The sequence below is a fragment of the Alexandromys fortis genome, unplaced genomic scaffold (assembly GCF_014885135.2).
Source record: "Alexandromys fortis isolate MF-2015 unplaced genomic scaffold, M_Fortis_MF-2015_v1.1 scaffold_36, whole genome shotgun sequence".
Classification (NCBI taxonomy): domain Eukaryota; kingdom Metazoa; phylum Chordata; class Mammalia; order Rodentia; family Cricetidae; genus Alexandromys; species Alexandromys fortis.
The window spans coordinates 9,613,317-9,640,886 of record NW_026067915.1 but is presented as its reverse complement, the minus strand read 5'-3'; the positions used below and the strand labels follow the sequence as shown (position 1 = coordinate 9,640,886).

The 27,570-nt window shown below is 46.2% G+C and overlaps 1 protein-coding gene across 5 annotated transcripts; it reads right to left on the bottom strand.

Moving 5' to 3' along the window:
* Positions 1 to 473: 473 nt before the first annotated feature.
* Ip6k2 (inositol hexakisphosphate kinase 2) lies at positions 474 to 23,317 on the bottom strand. 5 transcript variants are annotated; one of them, XM_050139409.1, is made up of 7 exons: positions 23,159 to 23,317; positions 9,595 to 9,930; positions 7,836 to 7,904; positions 7,523 to 7,745; positions 6,613 to 6,788; positions 2,145 to 2,320; positions 474 to 1,238 (listed from the first exon to the last, which is right to left on the bottom strand). In XM_050139409.1, exons 2-7 carry the CDS (start codon positions 9,794 to 9,796, stop codon positions 738 to 740), a joined length of 1,347 nt encoding a protein of 448 aa, XP_049995366.1. In that variant the 5' UTR covers positions 9,797 to 9,930; positions 23,159 to 23,317; the 3' UTR covers positions 474 to 737. The 5 variants fall into 5 exon arrangements, with proteins under 5 accessions (XP_049995366.1, XP_049995362.1, XP_049995364.1 ...); XM_050139405.1 differs by lacking the exon at positions 7,836 to 7,904 and having other exon boundaries at positions 23,159 to 23,316; XM_050139407.1 differs by lacking the exon at positions 23,159 to 23,317 and having other exon boundaries at positions 7,836 to 8,605; positions 9,595 to 9,742.
* Between the last annotated feature and the right edge of the window lie 4,253 nt (positions 23,318 to 27,570).

Here is a 27,570-nt window from a genome sequence, read left to right as displayed (position 1 = left end):
GGGCAGGAGTGGTGGCAGGGGAAGCCCAGAGCACCCTGCATGCCCTCTACCTGGGCTTCCGGCTCGAGACCCCTGCATGTGGTCCAGGATATTTGAGATTACTATGTCTAGACAATGAGTTACTTGCTGCCAACACCTAGGAGAAATCAAGAACCCAAGGACTGGAAGGCCTGTTGTCCAACTTCTCCTTAAGCTGTGTAGGGCTATGAGAAAACTTATGCCAATTGTACTTCTATGTAAGGATGGTAGAGATCCAGCCAGCATGAACCACGGAGACCTGGCTAATAAGCGTAGGGGAATATCTGTTTTCGATGATTGCAAGGTGCTGAACTGGGACTCTTTGCACAAAGCCAAACCATTGTGATGGCTTCAATGCAACCTAGAGTGGGAACACGGACCGGGCGGTGACAGCACATGGAGGCTTCTACAGGGTGGGAGTCTGCACGCTTAGAAAGAATGACAGCATCACTGTATACAATAAACAAAAAGATCTGTATTAGAACATTTACACTCAGGGAAGAGAGGTATCTGCATCATCAAATGTGGAATGTGGAAGAAATAGTTAAAATAAATAAAGACTCTGAGCACGGCTGGGGCTGGCTCAGGCTGGGGTTCACAGAGGCCACTGTCTATCAGCTCCAGGCTGCAGAGGCCACCACCTGGCCATACTGGCCTCCCCGACAGCACAGCTGTAGGGGACACAGAGAGTCTCTCAGGTACTGAAATAGCCAGCAAGCTCACTCCCCACTTTCCTCACTTATCTCTGTAACAATGTCTATCAGGCTCTGGAGCCCAAAGATATAGCCAGCATCCTGGCCCTCGTGTACCACACTGTCCTCGCCGTACAGCCTGCAGGTGGTGTGTGCAAAGTCGATCATGCGCACGTCCACTGAACTGGCACCAATGGGTTTGTAGGCATAGGCACCAGCAGACTCGTCAGCCGACTCTTCAGAGAGGTCTTCCAAGTCCTCAGCATCTGAGTCCAGGGTCACTTCTGGCCACTCTTTGCCATCATAAATGACGAGTAGGGAACTTGAATAGAAGCGGTAGGATTCCTGTCGCTCCAACACAGCCTTGAGCTCGGTTAGCTTCTTGAGCACAGGGCCTAGAAGTTCCCGGCGCAGGTACCGCCCATTGTGGAAGAACTGGAAAAGTGCCTCCTTGAAACCCTGCACGGAAAGCTTCCTCCCATGGTATTTGTTCATGAACATGAGCTGCCCAGTGCCTGCCTGGTATACCTGTGGGAGAGATCAGCAAGTCGGGGTCAAAAGGCTTTTCAAGACCTCACCATTACATGAAGGAGGGTGATGGGACCTTGTGGCCTGTAGTCAAACAGGAGCGTTGTCTGATCAGTGCCCGCCCAGACTATGCCCCATGACCTAGGATCTAGTCCACGCTATTCTGCAACTACATCAACAGAGGTGGCTTAATTTTATATCCTAGTATATGGATACACAGATATGGACTCGGACAGCCAGACTAGACTCAGAGGGCTCAACGAGGTATAAACACTTTCTTTTTTAACCAGAAAGCAATAGGCTCAGGTAAGACCAAATGTGGATTTTAAAAAAAAATTATAATTTGTGTGTGTGCATGTCTGTTCTGGAGATCAAATCCAGGGCCTTGTGTATGCAAAGCAAATACTCTACCATTGAGCTATATCTTTTTTTTTTTCAAAAATTATTTATTTATTATGCATACAACACTCTGTCTGTGTGCACGTCTGCAGGCCAGAAGAGGGCACCAGACCCCATCATAGATGGCTGTGAGCCACCATGTGGTCGCCGGGAACCGAACTCAGGACCCCCGGAAGAGCAGGCAACGCTCCCAACCACCGAGCCATCTCCCCAGCCCTGAGCTATATCTTCAACTCACTCAAATCTGGTTTGTTTAGGTTTTGGTACTGGGTACTGAAGCCACAGCCTCACGTGTTAGGTGCACACTCTACCACATGAGATGCAGCCCTACCAGATCTGCTGCTGTTGTTTTAAATAAAGCACACCAGATGTATTTATTATGGGAAAGTGGGAAAAACTGACTGCGAGGAGTTTTAAATTTCCAAAGGAGAAAGACCCCAAATTTGAACTCTTTGGGGACAGCCATCGGACACCTGTAATCTTTGTTAGGAGGTGCACTCTCCTCACCTGCATGCCACACACACGCACACCGATGACTGCAGATGTGCTTTGCTGACATTTTCGAATTTGGTTGGCGGCTTTCTCCTCCGAAGCATCGTCGCCATGCTGACGTGTGCCCATCTTGAGGTCCAGGACACAAGGCACCTCATAGCGGGAAGTTAGGTTCTCCAGTAAGATAAATTCTGAGCAGTTACGGACAATACCTCAAACGGCAAGTGTTTGCACGTAATGACTACAGAAGCCTAAGTCCACAGGACACCCCATTCATTAGCTATGCTGTCTTCCACAGAGGGAGCTCAGAGCTGAGGAGAGACCTCAGAGGTCCCCTTGAATTGCCAGGGAACTAGCATAAATAACAGTAGCCAGTATCTGAACTCAACACAGGCCTAGGGCTCCCAGCCAAAAGATACACATGAAGGCATAAGTCACGAACAATGCCATACCAGTTTGGAATTATGATTAATAGGGTGGTATTTATTTAAAGAGGAAAAAACTTACAGATCACCGTCCCAGACAACAGCCCTCTGCGCAACCAGGAAGGGAGTCTAGTCGCTGGCGGAGCAGGAAGTGAAGAGAGCGAGAGGAAGAAGTAGCCGCTTTTTTAAAGGGAGAGAGAGTCTAAAACTTATGTTTTCACAAACTCAAAGAATTCTTGTGAGTTCCAGGGAGCTGAATTGAAAGACCCACTTTAAACAGGTTGGATACTGCTCTCTCAATTTCCTGGTACTAAAAAATTTTTTCTTCCTAAACTTAACTTTGTCCTCTGTTCTACCAACAACTTGCCAGTCCAAGAGACACCAGACAGTTCCACCCCACAAATCCTGGACAGGAGTAAAGCGACCAGCTACCCTAGGATGTGACCAGCACCCAGTTTTCTCAGGCCTCCAAAGAAAGACTTCGATGCCCACAAATAAGCAGGAAGCAGTCTTGAGAACCTGCCATCCCAATCCCCTTAATCTTCCATGCCTAACTTCCCGTCTTTTTATTGTAAGAGAAAGGCAGGAACGTTGTAATCTGCTGGCCTGGCCAGTCACCTGGGTACCCTGTCCCTTTAAGAGACAAGCTCTGCCTACTCCCAATCTCCCGCCCACCCTTTGGGGCAAGTAGAGCTCCTGCCTCCTGCCTCTCCACCCCCTTTCTCCCCTCTCTCCATAACCTCCATAACCCCTTACTCTTATGCCATTCCAATACCCACTAAAGAAACTCTACACAAGCTCTCTCTGCATGCCGTTATCTGTTTGTCTCCCACCAGCCAAGGGACTGTGAAGCCTCAGGTGACTTGCCACAGCCCATCATGGGACCAGCCTCAGGTCACCCATGTTATGAATGATAAGTTATTCCAAACATCTGGTAAATAAAGAAAAATGAGCATTTAATCTCTTCCCAACTGTACCTTAAGATTATTCTTTGTAAAATTCCAGTCAATGACTAACAAAATTAGGAAGCCATCTAATGAAAAAGGTGGCTCAAAACCAACGACTGAAAAATGAAGCTAAACATCATGTTTCCCAATGGACAATACCATTTTTTAAGGATTCTTGCTTGTAGCCCTAGAATTGAACCTGCATCTGATCAAGTCTTTAGATCCAGTTATCAGCCTATTGGAAAGAGAGGAGTGGGTCATATGTACAAGATACCATAGAGGTGTACTAAGTAAAATCCAGACCATGGAAAACTCCATGCCTTTCTAATATGCACATGCATGTATCAGTGCAAAAGAAATCCAGATGTCCAGTACCTTATTCTATCACTTCCCAAACCTTACATCTTGAGACAAGTTTCTTCACTGAACCTGGAGCTCACTAATTGGCTAGCCCAAATGGTGAGCAATTCCAGGGGTCTTCCTGTCTCTGCCCCACATCAATGGGGCTACAGACCTGAGCAGTCGTGCTCAGATCTTCTGTGGGTGTTGGGATTCAAACCCTGGTCTCCATGCTTGCAGACAAAGCCCTATCTCTAACCACCTGAGATGTCGCCCTATCACTGATCCTTGTTTATTCTGACAGGAAATCTCCAAGAAGAAAAAAATGGGTGTAATATATTAAGTCTCCAACACTTCAATCCAACACCACCCATAAACTTTATACAGATCTTCCCTCAAACAGACCAACAATAAAAACACGTTTACAGACACAATTTGGGAAGTAAGAACATGAAAATAGGCATTTTCTTCTTTCTTTTTTTCCTTTTTCTTTTTTTTTTCTTTTGAGACAGGTTTTCTCTGTGCAATCCTGGCTGTCCTGGAACTCTCTCTGTAAACTAAGCTGGCCTTGAACTCAGAGATCCACTTGCCTCTGCCCTCCCCCCTCACCTCAAATGATGGATTAAAGATGTGCTGACCAGCATGTGCAGCAAAAGTTATTTTATATAAAAGAATTACTATTTTTGAGAAGTAAAATAGTATTGTTAAAATATCCTTTTCTTTTTTTAATATTTATTTATTCATTTATTCATTTATTATGTATACAATATTCTGTCAGCGTGTATTCTTGCAGACTAGAAGAGGGCACCAGATCTCATTACAGATGGTTGTGAGCCACCATGTGGTTGCTGGGAATTGAACTCAGAACCTTTGGAAGAGCAGGCAATACTCTTAACCACTGAGCCATCTCTCCAGCCCCAAAATATCCTTTTCTTAAAAAATATCTTTGTGGCTGTGTTTGTACATGCACATGCATGTAGGTGCACGTGCGAAGAGCAGAAGTTACTGACACGCTTGTCTTCCTCAATCACTCTGCACATTTCTTTTTTGAGACGGGTACTTAATGATTCAGCTAGTGTGGCTGGCTAATGAGCTCCAGGGATCTTCCTGTCTCCCTCCCACTACTGGGATTACAGTCCAGCTGTTGTTATATGGATGCCGGGACTCAAACTGGTCCTCATATCTTTACCTTTTATGGATATATAATCGGGTAAAAACAGATAAAATCACGTATATCAGACTTGCTTCAGAATCAAATTCAGGGGACAGAAAGACCATACGAGTCAGAAGATTAGGGAATTTGATGTGAGACTGTCTCCCAGCAATGTCCAAAGTCACACCTATCAAGTTTCACCAACATGACTGCCAAACATGAGCAGAACAAGGACAGCAACAGTAGACACGGGAAAGAGAACACGGTTGGCAAAGCCCACAAGGTCTCAGTGCTACACAAAGACGCACAGGTGAGTGAGGCATGCTGAGAGTGAAACAGTCTTCTCCAGGAAAGCGCACACCAACTGTTGTCCAATACCAAATGGCCAGCCCTGAAACTATACATACAAGTAAAATTCTACAGACCGAGCAGGTTATATTTAGGAATATGCGTATATACATACATGTTTGTAACAAAACAATTAAGAAAAACACAGGTCAATAATCGGAAAGATAGCAAAGAGGAGGATATGGGAGGGTTTGGAGGGAAGAAGGGGAAGGGGGAGACGATGTAATTATAATCTCAAAAATAAAAGAACTTTAAAAATGTCAGTTGTGGGGCACTGGGTATATGCAGGAGGTTAATGATTCAAGTAGGTAAATGTCTAATTCTGAGTGATAAGCACTTACTCATCAAGGAAGCTTTTCTTTGAAGGCTACAACAGTCAAAATGCAGAGTTGTGGCGCCCAGTCCCAATGGATACAACTACAAAACAACTCTGGCCCCTAAGTCTCAGGGAACATTGCAGAACAGCACTTAGGAACTCAATTTTAACATTTCTTTCCTAGTAAAGGTTAAGAAAATTCTCAGGAATTTCAATTCATAAAATTAAAAAAAAAAAAACAAAAACAAAGAGACCCTGGGCGTGGGCAGCGAGGTTGTTTAGTGGGTCACATGAGGGAGAGAACAGACTGGTGCAAACTGTTCCCAGATCTCTATACACATTGTGTCCCCAATCCTTGCCAAATCCAACCCTGGATTAGACTCCCAGAACTGCACAAAACAAAGAAAATCTGAGGCCAGGGAATGAGAGTTTAGTGGTTTGTACGGCAGACTGGTGAACGGGGACTGAAATACCTAGGCAAAGGTTCTCAGAGGTCTGTTAGGCTCCTTTACTTAGACTCTGAGACAGGTTCTATTTGCAAGGGAGATGGCAGAACCCATCGACCTAGGGTTATCCTGGGCACAACTCTAATGTGGAAATTAATCAGAGCTAACATGAAACCAAACCAGGCCCATTAGATGGCTCAGTGAGTTCAATCTTTGGAACCTCTTGGTGGAAGGAGAGAACGGACTCCTGAAAGTTGTCATCTGATCTTACATATGATGCTGTGGTGTGTGCGGAAGCATACACAGCCTCATCCCAAAATAGAACACATCAGGCAGGGGTAGTGGCAGACACCTGTAATCCCAGCAACGAGAAAAGAGTGCTCTAGTCCAGTGGGGCTATACAGAGACCTGCTATTGTACAACAACCAAGTCCCCAAGTTCTCTCTTGGAACCCTCGTTGCTGCTTCTCTTCGTTTCCCCGAGTAGGAATGCCTTACGACAAAGGATACTGTACTGGTTCCGATGCTTCGCGTTCTCCTTCATCCTCTGTAACTGTTGTTGATGACATTTCATGCTCCAAGGGTTATAGTGTTTAAGCTGGGAACTTATATTTCCTTTTTTTTCTACACTGTAGTATAAGACTTCAGATTTCTTTAGCAACTCAAATTCTTCTTCTAACTTATGACTATAAAGAAATTCAATAAATCATAATGTATTATCAAAATTAAATATGAAAGAATATTGAAGCTTTCTAGAGTGATGGATATTTATTTGCTATGGTTAAAATATACAGTCTACCCAAACTCATCAGATATTTAAATAGGTGCATTTTATCATGTATCTGCTTGTAGAAAGTTGATTAAAAATTTAAAGTTTTTAATTTGCTATTCTATAGCAAGAGGTAACAATGGTCTTCCCCCCCAGCTTATGGGCAGACAGTCTTTATTCCCCCTTTCCAGGCAATAGACCCCTGGCCTCTGGTACATGCAGTCTCCTGATTCCAAGACCAGGGAGACGCGAAGTGAAACTGCACTGGGATCAGTTCATCTACCTGACCACATCACACACACTTTACATTTTTATAAGTTCTGCCAACCTGTCCTGCCCACACGGGTCCTCATGTTAGCAGAGGCTAACTGATGCCTTTGTCCCCACCATCAGCAAGCAGCCTGAGGTAAAGCAATGGCTCAGTCTGCCTGTGGCCACGCACAAAGCAGCTGTGGAAGGAATGAGTCAATCCTTTATAGTTGCCACTCAGCTGTTTATGCAAAATGGCATGACCTAACCCAGAGCCAATCAGAGACAGCAGGCATGTGGGACCAGCAGTGAACTTCCTACACACAGGTCCAGCAGGAGCTCCTAGCTGCATGGAACCAGACTCTAACCAAGGCCCCAACACATCCTCTCAGCTTTACCCACCTCTTCATCTTCTCCTCTTTCCGGTGCTGGCGCACCCATTCCTTGGGACTCTTTTCTGTTTCTAGGACATGATGCTTTTTGTTTGTCCATCTTAGCAGCTTACTTTTTGGTTCACAGTCTGAATTGTCTACAATGTCCACAGCTCCATGGTCCCCCTTTAGTGGATATGCTATTAAACACAAGTTTCTGTCTTCATCTTCTTCAAAGCGCACTGACACCACACCTGAAAGGGGTGAGGAGCAGAAGGGACTTTTATTTCCACAGAAAAAAGCATTCTAGATAACATGATTGTAACATTTGTTTTGTTTCTTACCCTGTTCCTTAGTCTCTATGTTGCCAGAGGCCCCAAACTCATCTGCAAACCTAACAAATATCAAAACAGCTAGAAAAAAGTGACACCACACAGACAAGCAATTAGGGAGCAAACATGGCCGAGAGACTTCCTCTCTAGTGCACTCAACAAGGGAAGGCAAGGGCCAAAGAATTACAAGACACATTTTCCATCATTAAAAATGTTTATTATTTTTTATGTAACTCTTCTAATCCTGAGAGAGACACGAAAACATCACTCTATGTATCTCATAAGAAATGTATGTCCTCCACAGAAACTCCGACGGCCTGGAGGCTTGCTTTAAAGCAGAGCCCGAGTGCAGGGGAATGCGCTGAAGGGGAGGGACGACTGGGTGAGCAAAGCAAAGGAGAGCAGCAAACAAACCACACAACACAGACACCCTGGCCAAGGCTTCTCTAGCACCCTGCAAGGGTGGCGAGCCAAGCCTTCTGTCCTCAGTTATGCTTTTATTGGTTTTTGTCATTTGTGTCACAAAAGAACAAAATGAACACCAGCAGATGAGGGGGCAGGAACACAGACACATGGTAGCCTTGAAAGCAGCTCTCCCTTCCGAGTCTCTAGGACCTGCCATGTGTAATTAGACAGTCTCTGAGGAAGGGGCTGCCAGGTGGGAGCATTTCAGCGGTGCCGACGAGCGCCTTACAGCCGACTGGCTGAACACCTTTCCTCTAGGCCTCTCTGCCCCACGATCACTCAATCTGCTCAGTCCTTGCTGCCCGCCCGCTTGCTTGCTGCAGGGAAAATGCATGCTCAGAGAGAGACGACACTTCTGAGGTGGCCCCCAGCTCTGGGCGCAGAGGAGCCGAGGGGGGTATCAGGGGACCACACTTCCCTGTGGGCATAAGGAAGGACCAAGGGGATAAAAACGGGGCAGGGGTGGCCAGCTAACAAGGGAACTTTGGCTTTGTCCTGAAAAAAATAACAGAAAAGGACCAAGTGAGGGTCCCCAACACCCCCAGTCCCGCCACATGCATTTCCAAGTAGAAAGGAAACCCAGTCCATCCTGTCTTTAAAGAACAGGAGAATCTAAATTGTTCTAGCCTTTTTTATATCTGGTAATACATATTTAAAATTATTTCTTAATAAGTTCTCTTCTGATTTATAAAAGGCTCCCCCTCCTCCCCAGGAAAGAACAAACCATGACTGGTGACTGACGTTCCCTTGAAGTACATCATTATAAAAAGAGAAGAAAAAGTCACTACATGTGAATCAAAGGGTTGCCTTCATACAGCAATTCTGGGGACATTCCGTAATAGCAAAGGACTCGAGCTAATCAGCACAATCCTCCCACTCCTGCATTCCATCTGACTCAACCCTGCTCCCAGCCTACCTAATCACCAGGGCTTCTGGTTTCCTGGAGGACAAAAAGCAGGCAGCAAGAATTCTGGGTAAAATCCTCCTAAAGTCTTCCAGAATTGTCCTCACATGGGGACTATGGGTTACCTTGAGCAGGAGATACCTGAACATGAAAAATAACTATACTTCCACCAAAAATAATCTCAAAGCAAATCCAGAAAACAGAACAATTGAGCAATCTTCCCAGGGCTTGAAAACTGAGGGTGTGAGGTGCTGGGCTGAGAGCCAAGAAGAGAAGGAGAAGGGAAAACAAAAGGGTAAACGGAAGGGAGTGAGGGCTCCCAGGACTGCTGCCAGGGCCTTCACTGCCCAAGCGCCTTACATCTTAGCAGCCTGGAGACCCCGCTAGCAGCTGGGGGCTCACCTTTGTACTGAGGAGTGAATTTGCGCATCTCAGCTGGGAGGGTCTCGTAGAACTGATGCTCCCTAGGAACCAGGGGCTTGCACAGGGTTGTCTCGTTGAATCGGAGAACACACGAGTGCCCCCCAACCTGGTGGACAAAGGGCTCCAGCAGGACGCCCTTGGTTCGGGGCTCCACGTCCATGGTCCTGAAGGCTGGGCTCATCCTCCGGACACAGGCAGCGGGAAGGAAGGGGAGGCAGCGGGGTCCAGCGGCCAGCGCGTCCTCCGTCTACTGTCTGTCCTTGGTACGTCTGTCTGTTTGTTCTCTGCTCCTAGGTTTGTACAGGCCAGGACACTCTGGCGGAAGCAAACACAATGATGACATGAGGTTTGGAAGTAGCCTGAGAACAGCCTTTCAGTCAGTCCTGGGCCTTCTCAGCAGGAAGACAAACAGCCTGAGCTCACACAGGGCTCCGCCCACACTGCCTACCCCGGCCCGCCTCCTTCCAGAAGAGACAAACATTGGAAGAGGGAGGGAGAGTAGGGGCGGGGCAGATACTGGCAGGCAAAGAATGAGCTCCAGGGGCCCCTAAACCACCAAAGCATTAGAAAGCCAGGACAACAAGCAAAACACAAAGCCACGATGGCGTAAGAGCACAATTTCCAACACAGTATTCAGATAAAACCTTACCATTTTCTAATTAAGGTTGTCACACTTAAAGGTAAAATGGTGCCTTAGATACTTTGCTAATTATATTTTTATAAAATAGATTTCAATACAGGGAAAACCAATTTACGCATTGTTTAATAAGAACTACTCCTTCAGGGTGTCCACAAATACTACCCCTTGCCAAAAGCCAAGCCCCATTAACCTTATTAGCAATGGAGCTCTGAACCCGCTTTAATGATTAACGTCTGTATCTAAAAACAACTGATTGAAGCTGGCTAACTCCATTTAAAAAGACACAGAGTGTTCTAGGTCACCAACTATTTTTATCAGTTCCATCCTGATCACCAAAAGCTGAGGCACACCTTTAAACCAAACTTGTGCTCCTGGGGCTGTCCGGTCTCTCTCTCATCCTGGTCCACACAGCCTGGTCCTTAGATCTGATTGGACTCACACTGTGTGTACTCAGGTCAAGCTGGTTGGGTTTCCCAGCTGTGGCTTCAGATGCAGGCATCCTCACTGGGCTCTACTGCACCACCTTTCAGTGACTGCTGGGGATCTTACTGGTGAGAACTACCTCCGTTTCAGGATTTTCCCTGTAAAGAGGAGTAAGGAGGAAGAGCCTGCTGCCAATGTGCCGGCTGCTCTTCACCATGGGTAAAGCACCCACTATGATGCAGGCTTGCTAATGGACTTCTTACTTGGCCCTCATGATACTATGTATGAGACAGACTCTTATAAATCAATAATGGGAGGTTAGGAAACACCCGAAGCTAGTGTCCATTCAGAGCTAAAGCTCCCAAGTGAACCCCAGACTGCTGGATGTCCCAATACAACCGCCTCTAGGACCAAAATCTCAGGTCCTCCCTCTTGCTCAAGTCTAGCATTTCTATGGTTCCAATAGAAAAAGCCATGTCTGCTATGCCTCAGCACCCAAGTTCTTTCTCTGTTTTTTGGTGGTTTTTCTTTTTTTTTGTTTTTGTCTTTCGAGACAGGATTTCTCTGTGTCTCTGGCTATCCTGGAACTAGCTCTGTAGACCAGGTTGGCCTCCTGAATGTGGGGATTAAAGGCATGTGCAGCTCCGCCCGGCTCTCAAAGACTTCCTGAGAAAGCAATACCAAGGGAAGGCTAATGACTCACCGTTGGCCTGCCAGTACCACATGGGTCAGGCACCACACTTACTAAACAAAGTACAACATGCTCCCCAATGCCCAGGCCTTGGAAACAAAATCCAAAGTCTTTGTCAAGATATAAGACTACCTTTGCTCTAAGAGCAATACAAGGCAGCAAGCAGGCCCCACAAGTCGGGAGGCTGGGGTAGAAAGACTGCCACAAGTTCAAGGCCAGTCTAAACTGAACAGTTTCAATTCCCTTGAAACCATTTTTTTTTTTTCTAAAAAGAGATGGCTCAACACTGGCGGCAGAAGCCCAACACATAAGCCTAAGACCTGAGTTTGTCCCAAGGAGTCATATAACAGAAGAAGGAGAGAACATACTCCACAGAATTATTCTCTGAACCTCACATCTCTGATCATACAAATATACATCACACACTAGAATAATAGTTTTTAAAGCCCACAGAAAGGACTTGAGTAGTAACCAAGTCAAGCTGAGCACTTGAGTACAACCCCCGGAATCCACAACTGACCAAAACAACGAACGTGGTGAATCATGCTTGTAATCCCAGTGCTGGGGAAACTCAGACAGGAAGATTCTTGGGGCTCATTGGTCAGACAGCCTGGCCTTGGCAGAGCGCTCCAGGACCAGAAGCCCTGCCTTGAAAAACCAAGGTGGACAATTCTTGAGGAGTAAGACTGACCTGCACCTGGACACACATATGTATCCATACAAACACATGCATACACGTGTGGCATGAGTGTACACACACACACACACACACACACACACACACACACTGCATACTACTTCTTAAATGCATTCAACTAAGAAGAGTATCTTCCCAGGTATCTCGCTCATCTACCCTCTAATGAAAAATTTCCAGTGGTTCCAGACCATCTCTGTACAGTGTGGTCCATGATGTGGACAGAGGCTGGCAGGCCAAACAAGACTCTACTTCCTCCTAGGTCTAAGTGTGCAGTAGCTGTTAGCCATAACACGGCAACTTTGTCACTCCCCCCCCCCCCAGAGTCTCACTGTAGCTTTGACTGTCCGGAAGCTCACTCCACCACAGAGATTCTCCTGCCTCTGCTTCCCAAGTGCTGGGATTAAAGGCGTGCGCCACAATGGTTAAATTCTCCTTGAAGTTCATACACAGCGATGCTCCCAGGAAAGCATAGGGAAAATAAGGCTCATTCTTGCCTGAGCCAAGTCTGAGGACAGAAAACTCCCACTGTGAGGTAGAAAACTGGTGAGACAGTGGTGGAGTGGAGCCAGCCTCTGTGCCGCTCCCCTGCATGGGGAGACTCTAACCCTCGGTTCCCTTCCTTCTTTGGGGATCATTTTCTGATCTGTAAAATGAGATTTTGAGTAGGACCTCTGTTTTCCCAGGTGTAGTCAAACAAGTGAGTAGTAACCAGTAGCTTTTTTGTTTTTGTTTTTTTGCTTTTTTTTATATAAAAACTAAGGTAAGTTTTGTTCTGTAATTCTTTTGCTTCGATTATGTTTAACTTTGCAACATAAATTTAAGAATGATGTCACTGTGCAACAGGTCTCACTTTTAGAAGGTAAGAGAAAGGTGCATCTATCCTAAGTACCCTTGTACTTCTGCAAGCATCAACTTTCTCCCTGGACACCTCAGAAGAAAGAAAAGCCCCCAAACACCTGCTCTCAGCTCCACATGCAGTTTGAATAGGATGTTACTAATTTTTTCCTCGAATAAAGCAGAGTCTTGCTTTATAACCTGAAACTTTCAGCAATCTGCCTCTGAAATGTGATTACAGCCATGTGTCACTGTGGCTAGCCTGTCAGTAATTTATAAACATTCAAAGACTAAGGTTCATTTTTTTCAGGCGCCCTGGATTAGCAATGGTTGCTGTGAAGCTTCTGCAATCTGGAGACAACAACAACCTACAGCACCCTAGATTCAGACTTAGCAGCTGGCTACCAGTTGTTCATGAAACTACAAGTAAAAGTAGAATATGACCCATCCTAGAGCAGGTAGACAATGCTCTGCACAGCCACCCTGAGATCAACTAGCTGTCAGTTTAAGGATCTGCGGAACCAGTGCTTTTGTTTGTTGTTTTCCCCAGGGCTGTAAGCTAAACACCTGTGACTAAAGCCCCTGGGCTCTTAGCTCACTAGTCCAGAATTTACTTAATGAGACAACAAATGGGACCCACAGGCGCCACTTACTCTGCCTCAAGAAAAGCCCCAGGGTCAGGGAGTCACCAGGGATTGTGTGAGGAACCACAGCCAAAAGGTACAAAACAACCCTTTCCACTCAAATCTCCACAGCAGGCCTGAGGGCACCACTTACATCTGCTTAGCTACACAGCGGGCCAGCCAGTGGCTCTCCTACACAGGAGTACAAAGCTACACAAACCACAGAGACAGGCTGAAGCAGAGGCCAGGCTTGACTGAGGCCCCAAAAACTTCACGGTTGATAATGTTTTACATTGTGGCTTCAAGGCTATGGGACTGGGATAAATATGCCAAGAACTCATCAAATCATAGCCTTAAAATCGCCTTACTGGGGCTGGAGAGATGGCTCCATGGCTCACAATGACATACAGTGGAATCTGATGCCCTCTTCCCACATAAAGCTGTGCATGCAGAGCAGGGCGGTGTGGTACACACCTTTAATTCCAACATTCGGGAGGCAGAGGCAGGTGGATCTCTGTGAGTTCGAGGCCAGCCTGATCTACAAGAGCTAGTTCCAGGGCAGGCTCCAAAGCTACAGAGAAACCCTGTCTCAAAATGCTCCCCCCCCACACACACACCAAAGCTGTACATGCAGATAGAGCACTCAGGTACATTAGATAAATCTGTAAAAACTCGCCTCACTTTGAGCATCTCCATCACGTGCCAAGGTCAGCCTAGTTACTATCTTGGTCAAAATTAAGTCATCTTCCTAGCTTTACTACTTATGTTTTTGTTTGAGACACCCTAACTACATAACCCAGCCTAACTCATAACCCTAGACTCCCAAGTACTAGGATTATGGTCATGTGGGTAATGTCTGGTTCAATCTTTTCCTCTCTTCTTTTTCAGATAAGAGTTTGCCTGGAAGTCCAGGATGGACCTATTTCTGAGCCTCAGCCTTTTTCCTTTTTTGGGGGGGTGGGGAGTGTCTCAAGACAAAAAGCTATATAATCTCTATTGTTTAAACTATAAGGACTTACAGAGAGTACTAGATGCAAGGGTATAGTGGCACACATCTCTCTAATCCTGACTCTCAGAAAGTGAAGGCAGGAAGATCTAGAGTCAGGGTTCAGCCGGAGAGTGAGTGGGCCAGCCTGAGCTACCATGGCAAAACTCTACCTCAGGAAAAAATATAAAAGAAGCCGGGCGGCGGTGGCGCGCGCCTTTAATCCCAGCACTCGGGAGACAGAGACAGGCGGATCTCTGTGAGTTCGAGGCCTACTACAAGAGCTAGTTCCAGAACAGGAACCAAAAGCTACAGAGAAACCCTGTCTCGAAAAATCCAAAAAAAAAAAAAAAAAAAAAAAGTTTGGGGCTGGAGAGATGGCTCAGTGGTTAAGAGCACCGGCTGCTCTTCCAGAGGTTCTGAGTTCAATTCCCAGCAACCACATGGTGGCTCACAACCATCTGTAATGAGATCTGGCACCCTCTGGCGTGTGGACATACATGGAGGTAGAATATTGTATACATAACAAATAAATAAATCTTTTAAAAAAAAAGAAAAAATATAAAAGAGAGAGAAATAGAAGGAAGGAGGAGGGGGTGAAGAGAGGAGCAGGAAAGGATGGAGAGAGAGGAAGGCAGAACAGGTAGGTATCAGCTTACGTCACAATCAACTGTCCATTTAAAATTTTGAAATTTAGCTGGTAAGATGGTTAAGTGTGGGGCTGGAAAGGTGGTTCCGCAGTTAAGAGCAGTGGCTACTCTTCTAGAGAACCCGGGTTTGATCCCCAGCACCCACGTCAGCCACAACTGTTTGTAACGCCAGTCTCAAGGGACTGACACACTCTTCTGGCTTCCTCATGCATCATATATGCATGTGGGGCACAGATAAACATGCAGGCAGAACACCCATACACATAAAAAATTCTTAAAAAAAAAAAAAAAAAAAAAGACGGGCCAGGGGTAAAGGTGCTCGCAGCTGAGTGTGACCACCTAGGAGAGAACTGACCCCCATAAGTTGTCTTCTGACCTCCTTGAAACATCCCCCAATTCTGAGCACGTTACTTTTAGCACCTAGAGAGAAGCCGTGATGGCGTATTTCCAAAACTGACACATAACCAAAGACGGCTGCGCAGCAGCGCCTGAAGGTTTTTAACCCACCCACAACCAACACTGGCATGGCACATACTCTGGGCCTAAGAACTTCACTCCATATGGGAGACCTGGAGAAATGACCCACACATTCACAGGTGAAGATTATGGCCCAACACAGCCCCTAAAGTGTATTAAGGCAAGAATGGTCAGAGGAGAAAAACAAAAACAACTTTTCAACTTCTAATAATAACGGAATATAAATGACTTTAACAGAAATGAGAGGTACTGGGGGTTCTTTCTTTGAAACAGAATCTCGTATAGCCCAGACTGGCCTTGAACTTGCTAAGTAGTTGAGGATGACTCCGACCATCTAAGCCTCCTAAGTCTACCTCCTAAGTGCTGTGATTGTAGGTGAGCACTACCACACTCAGATTAGGTGAAGCCGGGGACTGAATTCAGGGGTTAGCACACTTCTAGTAGAGCTACACTCCCAGCCATTTTTTTTTTCCCGAAACAAGAGTCTCCCTCCATCACCCAGGCTGGCCTTCAAATCATCATTCTCTTGCTGAGCAGTGGTGAGTCTTTAGTCCTAGTGCTCGGGAGTTCAAGGCCAGACTGGGCTACAGAGTAAGTTCTGGGACAGCCAGGGTGTTACACAGAGAAACCCTGTCTAGAACCACCCCTTACCCCACCCCACCCATGGAAAAAAGAACCACCAGCCTCCTGCTTTGACCTCCTGAGGGCTGAGATTACAGGCCTGACCAACCGCTAACGCCTGTTTATCAAGCACTTAATGTTTACATGGCTCCTCCATTCTTACAACCCTCTCAGACAGGTACTGATTATTGTCCTCACAGGTGTGGACAAGAGGCACTTATCATCCAGGCCTCATTACAGAAAAACAACAGGTACCTGGATCTCTAAGAGCAGTAGAAGGAGCCTACCCTGAGCAGAGTCACAGCTTCCTGGCTGGCTCTTAGGTCTCCCTTACTGCTACTACAGCAGGTACTGCACCGCCCAGAGCAGCGGGCACAGAGACCAGGCACAAGAGCCCTGTACAGACTTCACCTCTGGACTCCAGCAGCAGACATTCATTTTTAGCATAAAAAACATTTTATACAAGTTTATTTCTTTGTTTAAAAAAAGTGTACATATGCACACCCAAGTGTCTGTGCCTACGCATGGAAGCTAGAGGGTGGCCGTGCAAACCTCCTCACAAAAAAGACGCTCTGGTGTAGTACAGGACATTCTTCCCCTGCCCCTTCCCTCACTGGACACGTGGACAAGTTCAAGAGTTGGTGGCACTGTTCTGCATTAGAATAGAACAGAGGCAGAGCCTGCAAATCCCCAGTGTATCCCATAAGATAAAACTGTGAGCTCTCGCTGGGCGGTGGTGGCGCAAGCCTTTAAGCCCAGTACTCGGGAGGCAGAAGCAGGCAGATCTTTGTGAGTTTGATGAGGCCAGCCTGGTCTACAGAGCGAGTTCCAGGACAGGCTCCAAAACTACACCAAGAAACCCTGTCTCAAAGAAACAAAACAACAACAAAAACCAAAACCTGAGAGCTCTGACAGCTCTCTACTCGCGTGAGGCTCGGGGTAAGTCCCTACTTAGGAAACTGCAAGAAGGGACCACAGCACAGCACAGGGGCACTAAACAAATGGACAGCAGAACGGAGACTGGCAAGCTTAGAATTAGATTAATTTAAGGTAAACATCGCTGCAGTCTTAGCTCTAACATCTGTGTAAAGACGATCCAAGACTGGGGCAGAGAAGAACTTAGCGGTAGCCAGTGCAGTGGCACACGGCTGTAGTTCCAGCACCAAAAGGCTGCAGATCTATTGCATGAGACTCCATCTCAGAAACTAAAGTGTTGGGTGTGGTGGCGCATGGCAGGCAGATCTAAGTTCACCCTGCCTGGCCTCGAGTTCCAGGCCAGCCATGGTGGCACAGTAAGATCCTGTTTCAAAAAAAAACAAAAGTTCTTTGTTCAGCTATGTTAGAAAACTATTGTCTTGAGCAAACTACTTCGAAAAATAAAATAAATTAAAACTTAAAATGTGAGTAGGGAGGACAGTTAGAGAAAACATTGCTATCTAATGTTCACTTTATACTTGGAAAACAACAGTCTATTACTATTATAAAAGAAGCAGGAAAGGGTGATGTAATATTTTTGCATTTCCCAAGGGAGCTGCACTTTTTTGTGTGTGCAGCTGTAGATTGGAAAGGCTGTTGGCCCCAAAGCAGCCCCAGCTAGAAGAGAAATGCAAAGCTCAAGACAAGGCCTGGTACTGTGAGCTAGTATGAATGGAGGGGTTTAAGATAGAATGAAATGGCCCAGAGAGCTGGAGCTGTATCATAGGGTCAGCAGTGGGAAGGGAAAGTCTGCTCGCTCATAACCCCTGCCTTGTATGATCTAGCCCAGACTAACGCCATACGTTTCTGCCCACAAAATGAAGATGCAATTTTGCTTTCTGGTCTATAACACGTTTTATTCCATCAACACAAGCTTTAGTCAACAATTTCCTTTTCTTCCTTTTCTTGTCCCTTTATATCTGATACAGAGTCTTGTTATATAACACAGGTTGGCCTTCAACTCAAGGCAATCCTCCTGTCTCAGCCCCCCAAGTGTTGAGATTATAGGGGTGTTATATCTGGCTTTAGACCATTTTTAAATGAGCGGTAAGATTAATGGATACATAAACACTAAATATTTTCTCATTTGCTCAACTGTGAATTTCTATGTATTAAAAAAAAAAGTGAGTGAAAAATTTTGTAAACCTTCCATGACAGACAGCAGACAGAAAAAGATGGCCCTGATGGCACATCCACGTAATCCCAGCTCCTTGGGAGGCTGAGGCAAGAGGAAGGCAAACTCAAGGAATGTCAGGATACAGGGCAAGTTCAAGACCAGTTAGCGTAACTTGCAGTGTCTTTACTCAAGGGGAGGAGGGTAGCTCAGGGTCAGCATACTTGTTGAGCATGCACCAGGCCCTGGAGCCACCCCTAAAAAGGAAAGAAGAAAACAGGAGGAAGAAACCTTGGCTGATTTCAACTACCCACTGGAGCTCTGACAGCAGACAGTGGAGCGCAATCGCCAGACACAGAGATTCAAGAAACCTGAAGCCTGGCATTCACCAGCCCAGAGTAAGATGATTAGGAGACACTTGACAGGAACAAAATGGAAAACAGGGCTGAAGCGTGTACCATGGAGAGCCCAGCACAGTGACGCTGACAGCAGCTGGAGCTGTTGGCATTTTTGCCTTTGTGAAAAAGTTTCTGAGGTGTTCATCACTTTGGCAGTAGTTCTTTTTGGCGAGCATTTAATAACACAGCAGGGCTTTCCCTATTGTAATTCACATTTTTGATGGAGGAAGGTCATTGGCTAATAAAGAAACTGGCTTGGCCCATTTTATTGGTTAGAACATAGGTGGGTGGAGTAAACAGAAGAGAATGCTGGGAAGAGGAAGTGAGGTCAGAAGTAATGCAGCTCCTCTCAGAGCCAGACGCCTCAGACAGAGAGGCATGCTCCGCTCTCCTGGGCAGATGCACGCAATGAAGCTCCTCCGAGTTGTAGGCTAGAATCTTCCCGGTAAGCACACCTTGGGGTGCTTACACAGATGATTAGAAATGGGCTAAATTAATATGTGAGAATTAGCCTAGAAGAGGCTAGATAGAAATGGGTCAAGCAGTGTTTAAATGAATACAGTTTGTGTGTTGTTATTTCGGGCATAAGCTAGCCAGGCGGCCGGGGTGCTGGGGACGCAGCCCCGCCGCTCCTTATTACAACACATTTTACTACCTGTTCTGACCTAGAAACTGGATTTCGGATATATAATCATCCCTACCATTTCAGCCTGAACTAAGTTTCATATTCGTGGCAAAAGAACAAAACTCAGGCATCCATGAGATGGCTCAGGGGGTAAAGGTGCTTGCTGCACAAGCCTGGCAACTGGAAGCCGATCCTCAAAACCCATGTACACAAAGAGAAAGAGAACCAATTCCAGAGTTGTTCTCTAGCCTCCATAAGTACTCCCTCCCTCCCTTCCCCCCATACACGTACAATAATAATAGATTTTTAATGGTTTTAAAGATGGAGATCTCTCTATACTACCGAGGCTGTGCTTGAACTTTCATTCCTTTTTGGAATTACAAGTCTGTGCACTGCTAGGCACAGAACTCATTTCTCAATGCACCTTGGTGGTTCTTTCCAGCTTCTTCACAGGGAGGATTAATAAGAGTGACTTCAAATCCAGCTACTTAACCACAGCCTAAGGTCTCAAACATGAGGAATGATCAATAAAAACCAGAAACTCTATGACACAGGTGCTTCATAAACAAATCCATAGAAAAATGGAACAAGCACATATAAACGAAGAAACTAAAGCGTTGCTGGGCGGTGGGGGTGCACGCCTTTAATCCCAGCACTCGGGAGGCAGAGGCAGGCGGACCTCTGTGAGTTTAGGGCTTCTTCTATTGTAACTCACGTTTTACTACCTGTTAGTATGGTACTGTAGATACATAGCTAACCTTATTCTCCCCTTGTTTTGAGACATTGTAGCACATGCTGTTCTAGAATTTGTGATCCTATGCCTCAGTTTTTTGCATGTAAAGAGTCACTCAAACCCAGCACTTCTTGTCTTCAGAGATATGAGCTAAAATATATATAAGCAAAATAACATTTCTAGGGGCTAAGGTGATCACTCAAGAGCAGTTTCAAAAGGCCCTGGACCTAACATTCAGCAAAGCAAAGCAAGAAACAACAAAAATATTTATGGATATGTACCCTCCTAAATCAGGCTTTCTTCTTTTTTCCCCTTCTTTAAAGAGTGAGGCTGGGGGCTGGAGAGATGGCTCAGTGGTAAGCACACTGGCTGCTCTTCCAGAGGTCCTGAGTTCAGTTCCCAGCAACCACACAGCAGCTCACTACAGTCACGAGATCTCATGCCTTCTTCTGGTGTACATATATGTAGGAAACCCTCTAAAAATATGGTAAGGCTCACAACTGTAATCCCAAATTTTGGGAGGCAGAGGTAGGCAGATCTGAATTTGAGGCCAGCCTGCCAGGTCTACAAAGTGAGTCCCCACCGGGCAGTGGTGGCGCATGCCTTTAATCCCAGCACTCGGGAGGCAGGCGGATCTCTGGGAGTTCTAGGCCAGCCTGGTCTACAAGAGCTAGTGCCAGGACAGGCTCCAAAGCTACAGACTACACAAAGAAGAAACAAGACAAGCTAACTATAGTGGCTCATGTGTATAATCCCAGCATCTCATTAAGCATCTAGAGGCTGAGGCAGGAGGGTTGCTATAAATTCTAGGCCAGTCTGGGTTATTATGTGAGGCCTTCTTAAAAAAAAAACAAACAAATGAATAGTTAAGTAAAAAAAAAATACAATGTGAGCTAGCAAGAGGTCTGTGTGGATACAATACATAGCATTCAGTTATCTGAGTTTCGGTTTGGGTTAGTTTTTCTTTTTGATTTTTGAGACTGGTCTCTCAGTGTGGGCCTGAGTAGTCCAGTCTTGGAACTCAAGGCAAACTACTGCCTCAGCCTCCCAGAAACAGGAGGCCAGTTGTGAGCCACAATCAGCTGAATCAGGTGATGAGTGACAAATTAAAGCCACATACACATTATCTCTGTAAATGATGTTTTTCTTCAAACTTTTTGATGAACTCTCAATTCAATTTTTTGGGAAAGAGACATTTTCTTACCAACACGATATACTTCATGATACACACAACTTGTTATTTTCATTATACACAAAAAGACAAACTGCAATTTTAAAAAATAAAAATGTTTTAAAACATAATCATATTAAAGTAATTTCTAATTGCTTTCTACTGTAAAAAAATGTAAGTTTATAAGATAATCATCCATGACATAAACTAACTGCCTTTGCCCCAGGTGGGGGCAAACGCCTCTTACCCTGGCACACTGGAGGGCAGGGGCAGGTGGATCTAAGAACTCAAGGTCAGCCTGCTCTACGCAGTGAGTTCCAGGCCAGCCAGGGCGACAGAAAGAGACCCTGCCTCAAACAAACAAACAACTCTTCCTTTAAAGGTAAATTCTTCCCCAGTGCATCTCTTTATGAGCCAACAGTGGAAAATTTTCACCTTAACAAGCTGGCCCGAGGATGCTGATGCCCATCCTTGTTGCCTAGATACCAGTGACATCTCTGGGGCTTACAGGAGGCCCTGACCTTCCCGGCAAAGGAGCCTAAAATTCATCAGTCAGTGATTACTCCCTCTGGCATATTCCAATGTTCAGATACTTGGTTGTATAGACCAAAATCTGTCTCTCCCCAGTAAACTCCAAAGCACAACAGAAGTGTAGGCAAAGGCAAACCAGTCTGAGTAACAGTCAATAGTTTAATCAACTTGACTCACCCCCCCAAAACTTAAGAGGCAATCATGTCAAGTGTAACTATTCATTTGATATTTCTATCTGTGACAGCGGTTGAAATGAAAACAAAACCCTGCAACTATACATTCTCCATGGCAACAACTTAGTAAATAAGCATCTTCCTTCTCTCAAGATGTCATGCTGGGAGAAAACCCTTTCGTCTGCAACATTTTTGATATGTTAAAACTTTCAGTATTTTTTTTTCCTTTTGGGTCTATTTTGATATTTATTTTTCGACAATTTCAAACATGTATACAGTATATTTTGATCATATTCATTCCTTGACCCCCTCTTACCCTCCTCCCACTTCCTCTAGATCCCTTCAGTACTTTTCCTCAAAACTATTTGAAATTATTTTGTTCTTGCTCTATGAACATTTTGCTGACAAAATGTTTATTTACAAGCGATGACTAGCTCTATTTCCTTTGGCATGTAAGAGCACTAGATTTCACTAGTTCCTACATTTTCACTCATTTTTCTGCTAGTATAGCTTTCTTGATTTAAAATCCTAAAACAAGACAAGTCATCAGGAAGGATGCAGAAGACAGATCAAATGTGAAAGAAATAAATATTCCCACTCGTGGCAGAAACATCAGTATATAATAAAAAAAGGCATCTTCTGATCCATTTTAATGTCTTAAGAAAAAAAGTAAGGTTGGATGCGCAGATCTCCCCGCCCCCCAATCCAAGCCGAGGTGACTGGCACAACTGACGTTCAATACCCAAAATGGCTGCACGTCTGCGGGCCCAGGTAACAGTACCTGAGGATCAGGGCTGACCCCTTCATCCAAAGATAGAGACCCCATCCTCAACGATGTGGGAGGTGGCGGCCGGGGTACCTCAATGAAACAAGAGATCCTGCCCCCCGGTGACCGCTTCAAACACAGAGAAAGATCCTGTCGTCGTCCCCTACTCCCCTGTTCCAGCAGACCCCCCTCCAGAGCCATCCGCTCCCTGGGGACGCTAGCATCCCCCACGACCAGATGACACAATGCCCCCTGCAAACCGGGGGAGACCGCTTCACAATGACAGCTAGAGAACCCCTCTCCAAACGATCTGCAAGCCCCCAGCGATCAGCAAGCCCGTCCGCTAACAGCACCGAAAACCTCCTCCCTAAAGACCCGGGGCGACAGGGTCACGGGCCCGGCGGGGCGGGCGTTACCTGCGGCCACAGCCCAGTCCCGCGACGCTTCCGTCCTATTGTTTCTCTTCCACCAAAATGGCTGCGGCAGCGTTCAGCCCCGCCCCCCCGAGCCTCGCTCCCAGCGCCCCTCGCTATTGGCTCGCACCCGAAGCCGCGCAAGCGGACTGGACCGCCTGAAAGACTCTGTTGCTAGGGCGCCGGGATTCGCTTCGGGGGCTTCCGGAATGGGCGGGGGAGGGGCCCGTGCAGGCAGGGGGCGGAGCGTTGTCTTGGTGAGGAGGGTGGCCAGTCTGTGGCGTAGTTGAAGTAACTGATGGGCTGTGTGCCAACGGGTCCATTGCCGGATGCCCAGGATACGTGCAGATGAACAGGCAGTCCTGGTTTGCCCTGCACTGGGAAGATTCCTAGGCTCCAGGAATGTCAAGGCCAATCAATATTCATTCTGTGACCAACTGCAAAGCTGGTCACCCTAGCAGATGGATGGACAAAACTGCAAGTGAACAGTCGCTGAGATGGATACAGGGATAGCGATACAGAGCGGACAGAAGAACGACTACAGACGACGGAGAAATAAATGGCTATATGATGGCTCAGTGAGTTAAGGGCACTGAGATGACGTAATCCTTGAGACTCATATGGTGGAAGGAGAGAACCAACTCCCGCGGGTTTTCTTTTGATCTCTGCAAAAACATTGCAACAGGCTTATGCTCGCTCCGCCCCCTACACACACACACACACACACACACACACACACACTATAATAATTTTTAAAAATGGTTATTTGACAGGTGAACAAATGAGTGGACAGGTGGACAAAACAAAAGCCATAGGGTGCCTGAAAGAAGAGTGGATTTAAGTCCTCAGCAAACTGGTGGGTCTGAAGACAGGTCTATTACTCTCCAAAGCATACAAGTTACATAAGACTCCTTTGTCCTGGAGCCTGTGTTATTCAGGAGGACGCTGGCCTGAACGAGTAAGTGTGAGGTCAGGAAGTGACAGGTACCACTGACACCCGGACGAACCTCCTACTTGGCCACTAGCCTTTTCCTAAAGGAGGTCAGTGTTGCAACCCTGCATCCTGGGCATTTGCAAAGGTGTAGCTCACACATTTTGAAACTCAAGTGTTTATTGTTAAGTACCTACACTCTGCAGGAAATACAGCAAACAAAAGTGTGTGTGTTTTTTTAACTCCCTGATCTCTTAGAGGTGGACAAGAGAGAGCTACTATCATCATCAGATTCCTCTTGGACTCTCCTTCCTTGTAGAATCTCCTTCCGCGAGGCTTTTGTGGCTCTATGCTCACTAGGCTTCTTCTGATTTTTTATTTTTACACGTTTCCCTCTGTCTAGACCCACTTACCCAGGTTCATGGTTTTGCTTTTAAAATATTAATTGATTTGAGTAGGGATCCCCCTCTGAAGCTCAGGCTGACATCAAAACTAAGCAATCTTCCTGCTCCAACCTTCCACAGACTGGGATTTATAGGCATAAAGCAACAGGCCCAGTTGTCAGGCTCATGATTTCAAATACCAGCTTCATGTTAACCAACCCCAAACGTGTTTGCACAGTTCAGTCTCTCCCTGAGATTCAGCTGTTGATAGACAACCTGCACTCTGGCTTTGTGTGCCCCTTGACTATTTTTCTTGTCTTTGTTATTGTTTTGTTTGTTTTGCCTTTATCTGTTGTGCCAGGAAGTTGTCTGTCTCAAGAATAAGGTCACTGACTTGACCACGACTTCCATATCTAAACCCCTACGTGTCTCTCCAGGTCAGCGTCACAGTTGCCCTCGCTGCCTTCAGTCCACTCTCCACAGATGCTCCAGAGCCAGCTGGATTCTCAGGACTCACCCCCACCTACCTGTGTCTCCATTGCTGGCCTCCAGCTCAGCCTCTGAGCGTTCCTCATGCTTCTGTTCTGCGCAGCCTGGAAGCGCAGGCTGTGGGCTGTGCCCCAGCACTCACACACTCTCTCATTTCAGACGGTGACTCTGTCCCTCTCCCTCCTGCACTGGGCATTGTCTTTATCGTCTGTCCTGCTCTACTTTTCCCCCCATAACAATTATCATCTTACTGAATATGTTTTACTTTTTTTCTTATCCGCAGTCTCACGCATCCCTCGATGGTCTTCTCCTACCTCCTGCTCCCAAGGCTGGCATTACCGGCGTACACTCCCTGGCGTTTTTGTCTGTGTCTTCAGGGCTGCATGTGTCCTAGGTAGGCACTCTGTCACTGGGACTCTATCTAAAGCCCGTGCACCCCTTCTAAAGTAGGTGTTTATTATCCTTACACAGTACTGGGGGGGGTGTCTTTGTTTTCTTTAGAGATGTGTCCTGAGTACCTCAAAGACCAACTAAGTTCCAGAATTACCTGCAAATTGATTTGCCTTAAAGAAGCCACAGAGTATTCAGTGGTAAATGCTATAGAGGGAAAAAAAATGACAGTGAGAAGTTAGAGCAAGGGGAGACCGTAGACGCCATCATGGGACCCATGGCTGTGATGTGCTATCCCAATCTCAAGACTGTTTTTGACAGACTAGGCTGGTCTCCAAGCAAGGCCTTTTCTTCTCTGAGCAGGACCAGAATTGGCTAGTTAAATCTAAAAGTCCTGGTTGCGGTCTCCCTTAGAGCAGTCTCACGTACACACTGTAGGAAATTTCACTCTTTAAAAAAATTTTATTTATGTGCATTGGTGTTTTGCCTGCATGTATGTCTGTATGAGGGTGTCGGGTACTCTAGAACTGTAGTTACAGACAGTTGTGAGCTGCCATGTGGGTGCTGTGCTGTCTGGAAGAGCAGCCAGTGCTCTTAACCGCTAAGTCATCTCTCCAGGCCTGAGAATTCCTCTCTTTAATGAACAGACTCAGACACTCAGAGGTACAACCCCCTGGAGCCCCACACCCACCTTGCTTAGACAGCCATTTCCGAGAAGGAAGAGCTAATCCACAAGGTATAGCATATTCCTCAGCAAAATAATAAGATATCTGCCAAACTACGCAGATACGAGCCCTTCACAGCTGTTTTCCCTGATAAGACCTAAACTACCAGGCACTGCACCATTAGAACGCTGTCCATGCTGAGCTGTTGGCAGAGTGCTTGCCTAGAGTGCCTGGTTCAATCGCCAGCATCTATAACCTGAATGTGGTTCCACATACCTGTAACCCCAGCACTCAAGAAGTAAGGCAGTGGGGTCAGAGGTTGAAGTTCAGGGTCATCCTGCTCTATACAGCAGGTTTGAGGCCTAGGCAACAGGAGGAGTCTTTGCCAAAGAAAGAAGAAAGCCCGCTTGATGGGCTACATGCAAATCCCAACATAAAAACCAGACTTTCCAATGTGTGTGTGCAGAAGTTCTCCATCTGCACCACTGTGCTTGTACAGTAGCAGTGTATCGGAGAAATTTTTATTTCTGTCACTATAGCTGTCTCTTCCTCCTCTTCCTTCCTCTCCTTCCCCCTTCTCCTCCTCCTTCCCGTTCTCTGAAAAGTCAGCAGACTCAGTTTGCCCTCAAATAGCAAGAGCAATTTTGGTCTGAGAGGCTGGTGGCCCCAAACCCTATGGCTTAGTAGTCAAGGCGATAAGAGAATGAGCCAGCCTGAGAATGAGTTTGTATAGTTGAGAGAAGGGAGCAGGATGGACTTATAAAGACAGGCCCAGAAACTACTTTTTTTGTTTGTTTGTTTGTTTGTTTTTGTTTGTTTTGTTTTTCGAGACAGGGTTTCTCTGTGATTTTGGAGCCTGTACTGGAACTAGCTCTTGTAGACCAGGCTGGTCTCGAACTCACAGAGATCTGCCTGCCTCTGCCTCCCAAGTGCTGGGATTAAAGGCGTGTGCCACCACCGCCCAACCAGAAACTACTTTTTGAGTAAACAGTTTTTTGAAACTGCGGGGTGGGAGACAAGCCAGATTGCCTAGAATTGCGGGCTCCATGGTGTGTGATGGCGGTGGCCACTTTAAGGGAACCTAAGAGCAGTGGATTCTTAAAGCCTTGGGCCTGATTTATGGCTCTGTTTTTGTCATTGGTGGTTTTTTTTTTTTTGTAGGGGGGCATCCTTTACTACTTCTTTGTTTGATTTCTGAGTCGGGATCTTATTCTGCAGCTCAGACAACTCACCACACAGCGCAGGCTGACCTCAAACTAGAGTCAATCCTCTGGTCTTAGCCTTCTGATCGCTGGGATCCCAAGCATGAGCCGCTGCAATGATGTTGATCTTCTGCCTCTGGTAAATTCTAAGTTCCTTTACAACCTATACAGCCGCCAGCTGTCAATATCGCTAGCTGTCAATTCTTACCCTAGTGCAGCAAAGACTAGCCCCAGGGTTTGGTCTCAGAAGCCTCCACCCAAATTTAGCTTCTGCCCCTAATACCAGACAGTGGTATCAGCACCTATGACTGATGAGTAGAGGCCCAACAGGCACCAGGTTCAGGTCCTTACAGGC

What these genes read in the sequence shown, in the direction of transcription:
- Ip6k2 (XM_050139409.1), bottom strand. Translation starts at nt 9,796, where the DNA reads ATGAGCCCAGCCTTCAGGACCATGGACGTGGAGCCCCGAACCAAGGGC. An exon ending in ATTCACTCCTCAGTACAAAG is followed by an intron (nt 7,905 to 9,594) that starts GTGAGCCCCCAG and finishes ACTTTTTTCTAG; the next exon opens with CTGTTTTGATATTTGTTAGG. An exon ending in GAAGCATCGGAACCAGTACA is followed by an intron (nt 2,321 to 6,612) that starts GTATCCTTTGTC and finishes GTAACTGCTCAG; the next exon opens with AATTTATCTTACTGGAGAAC.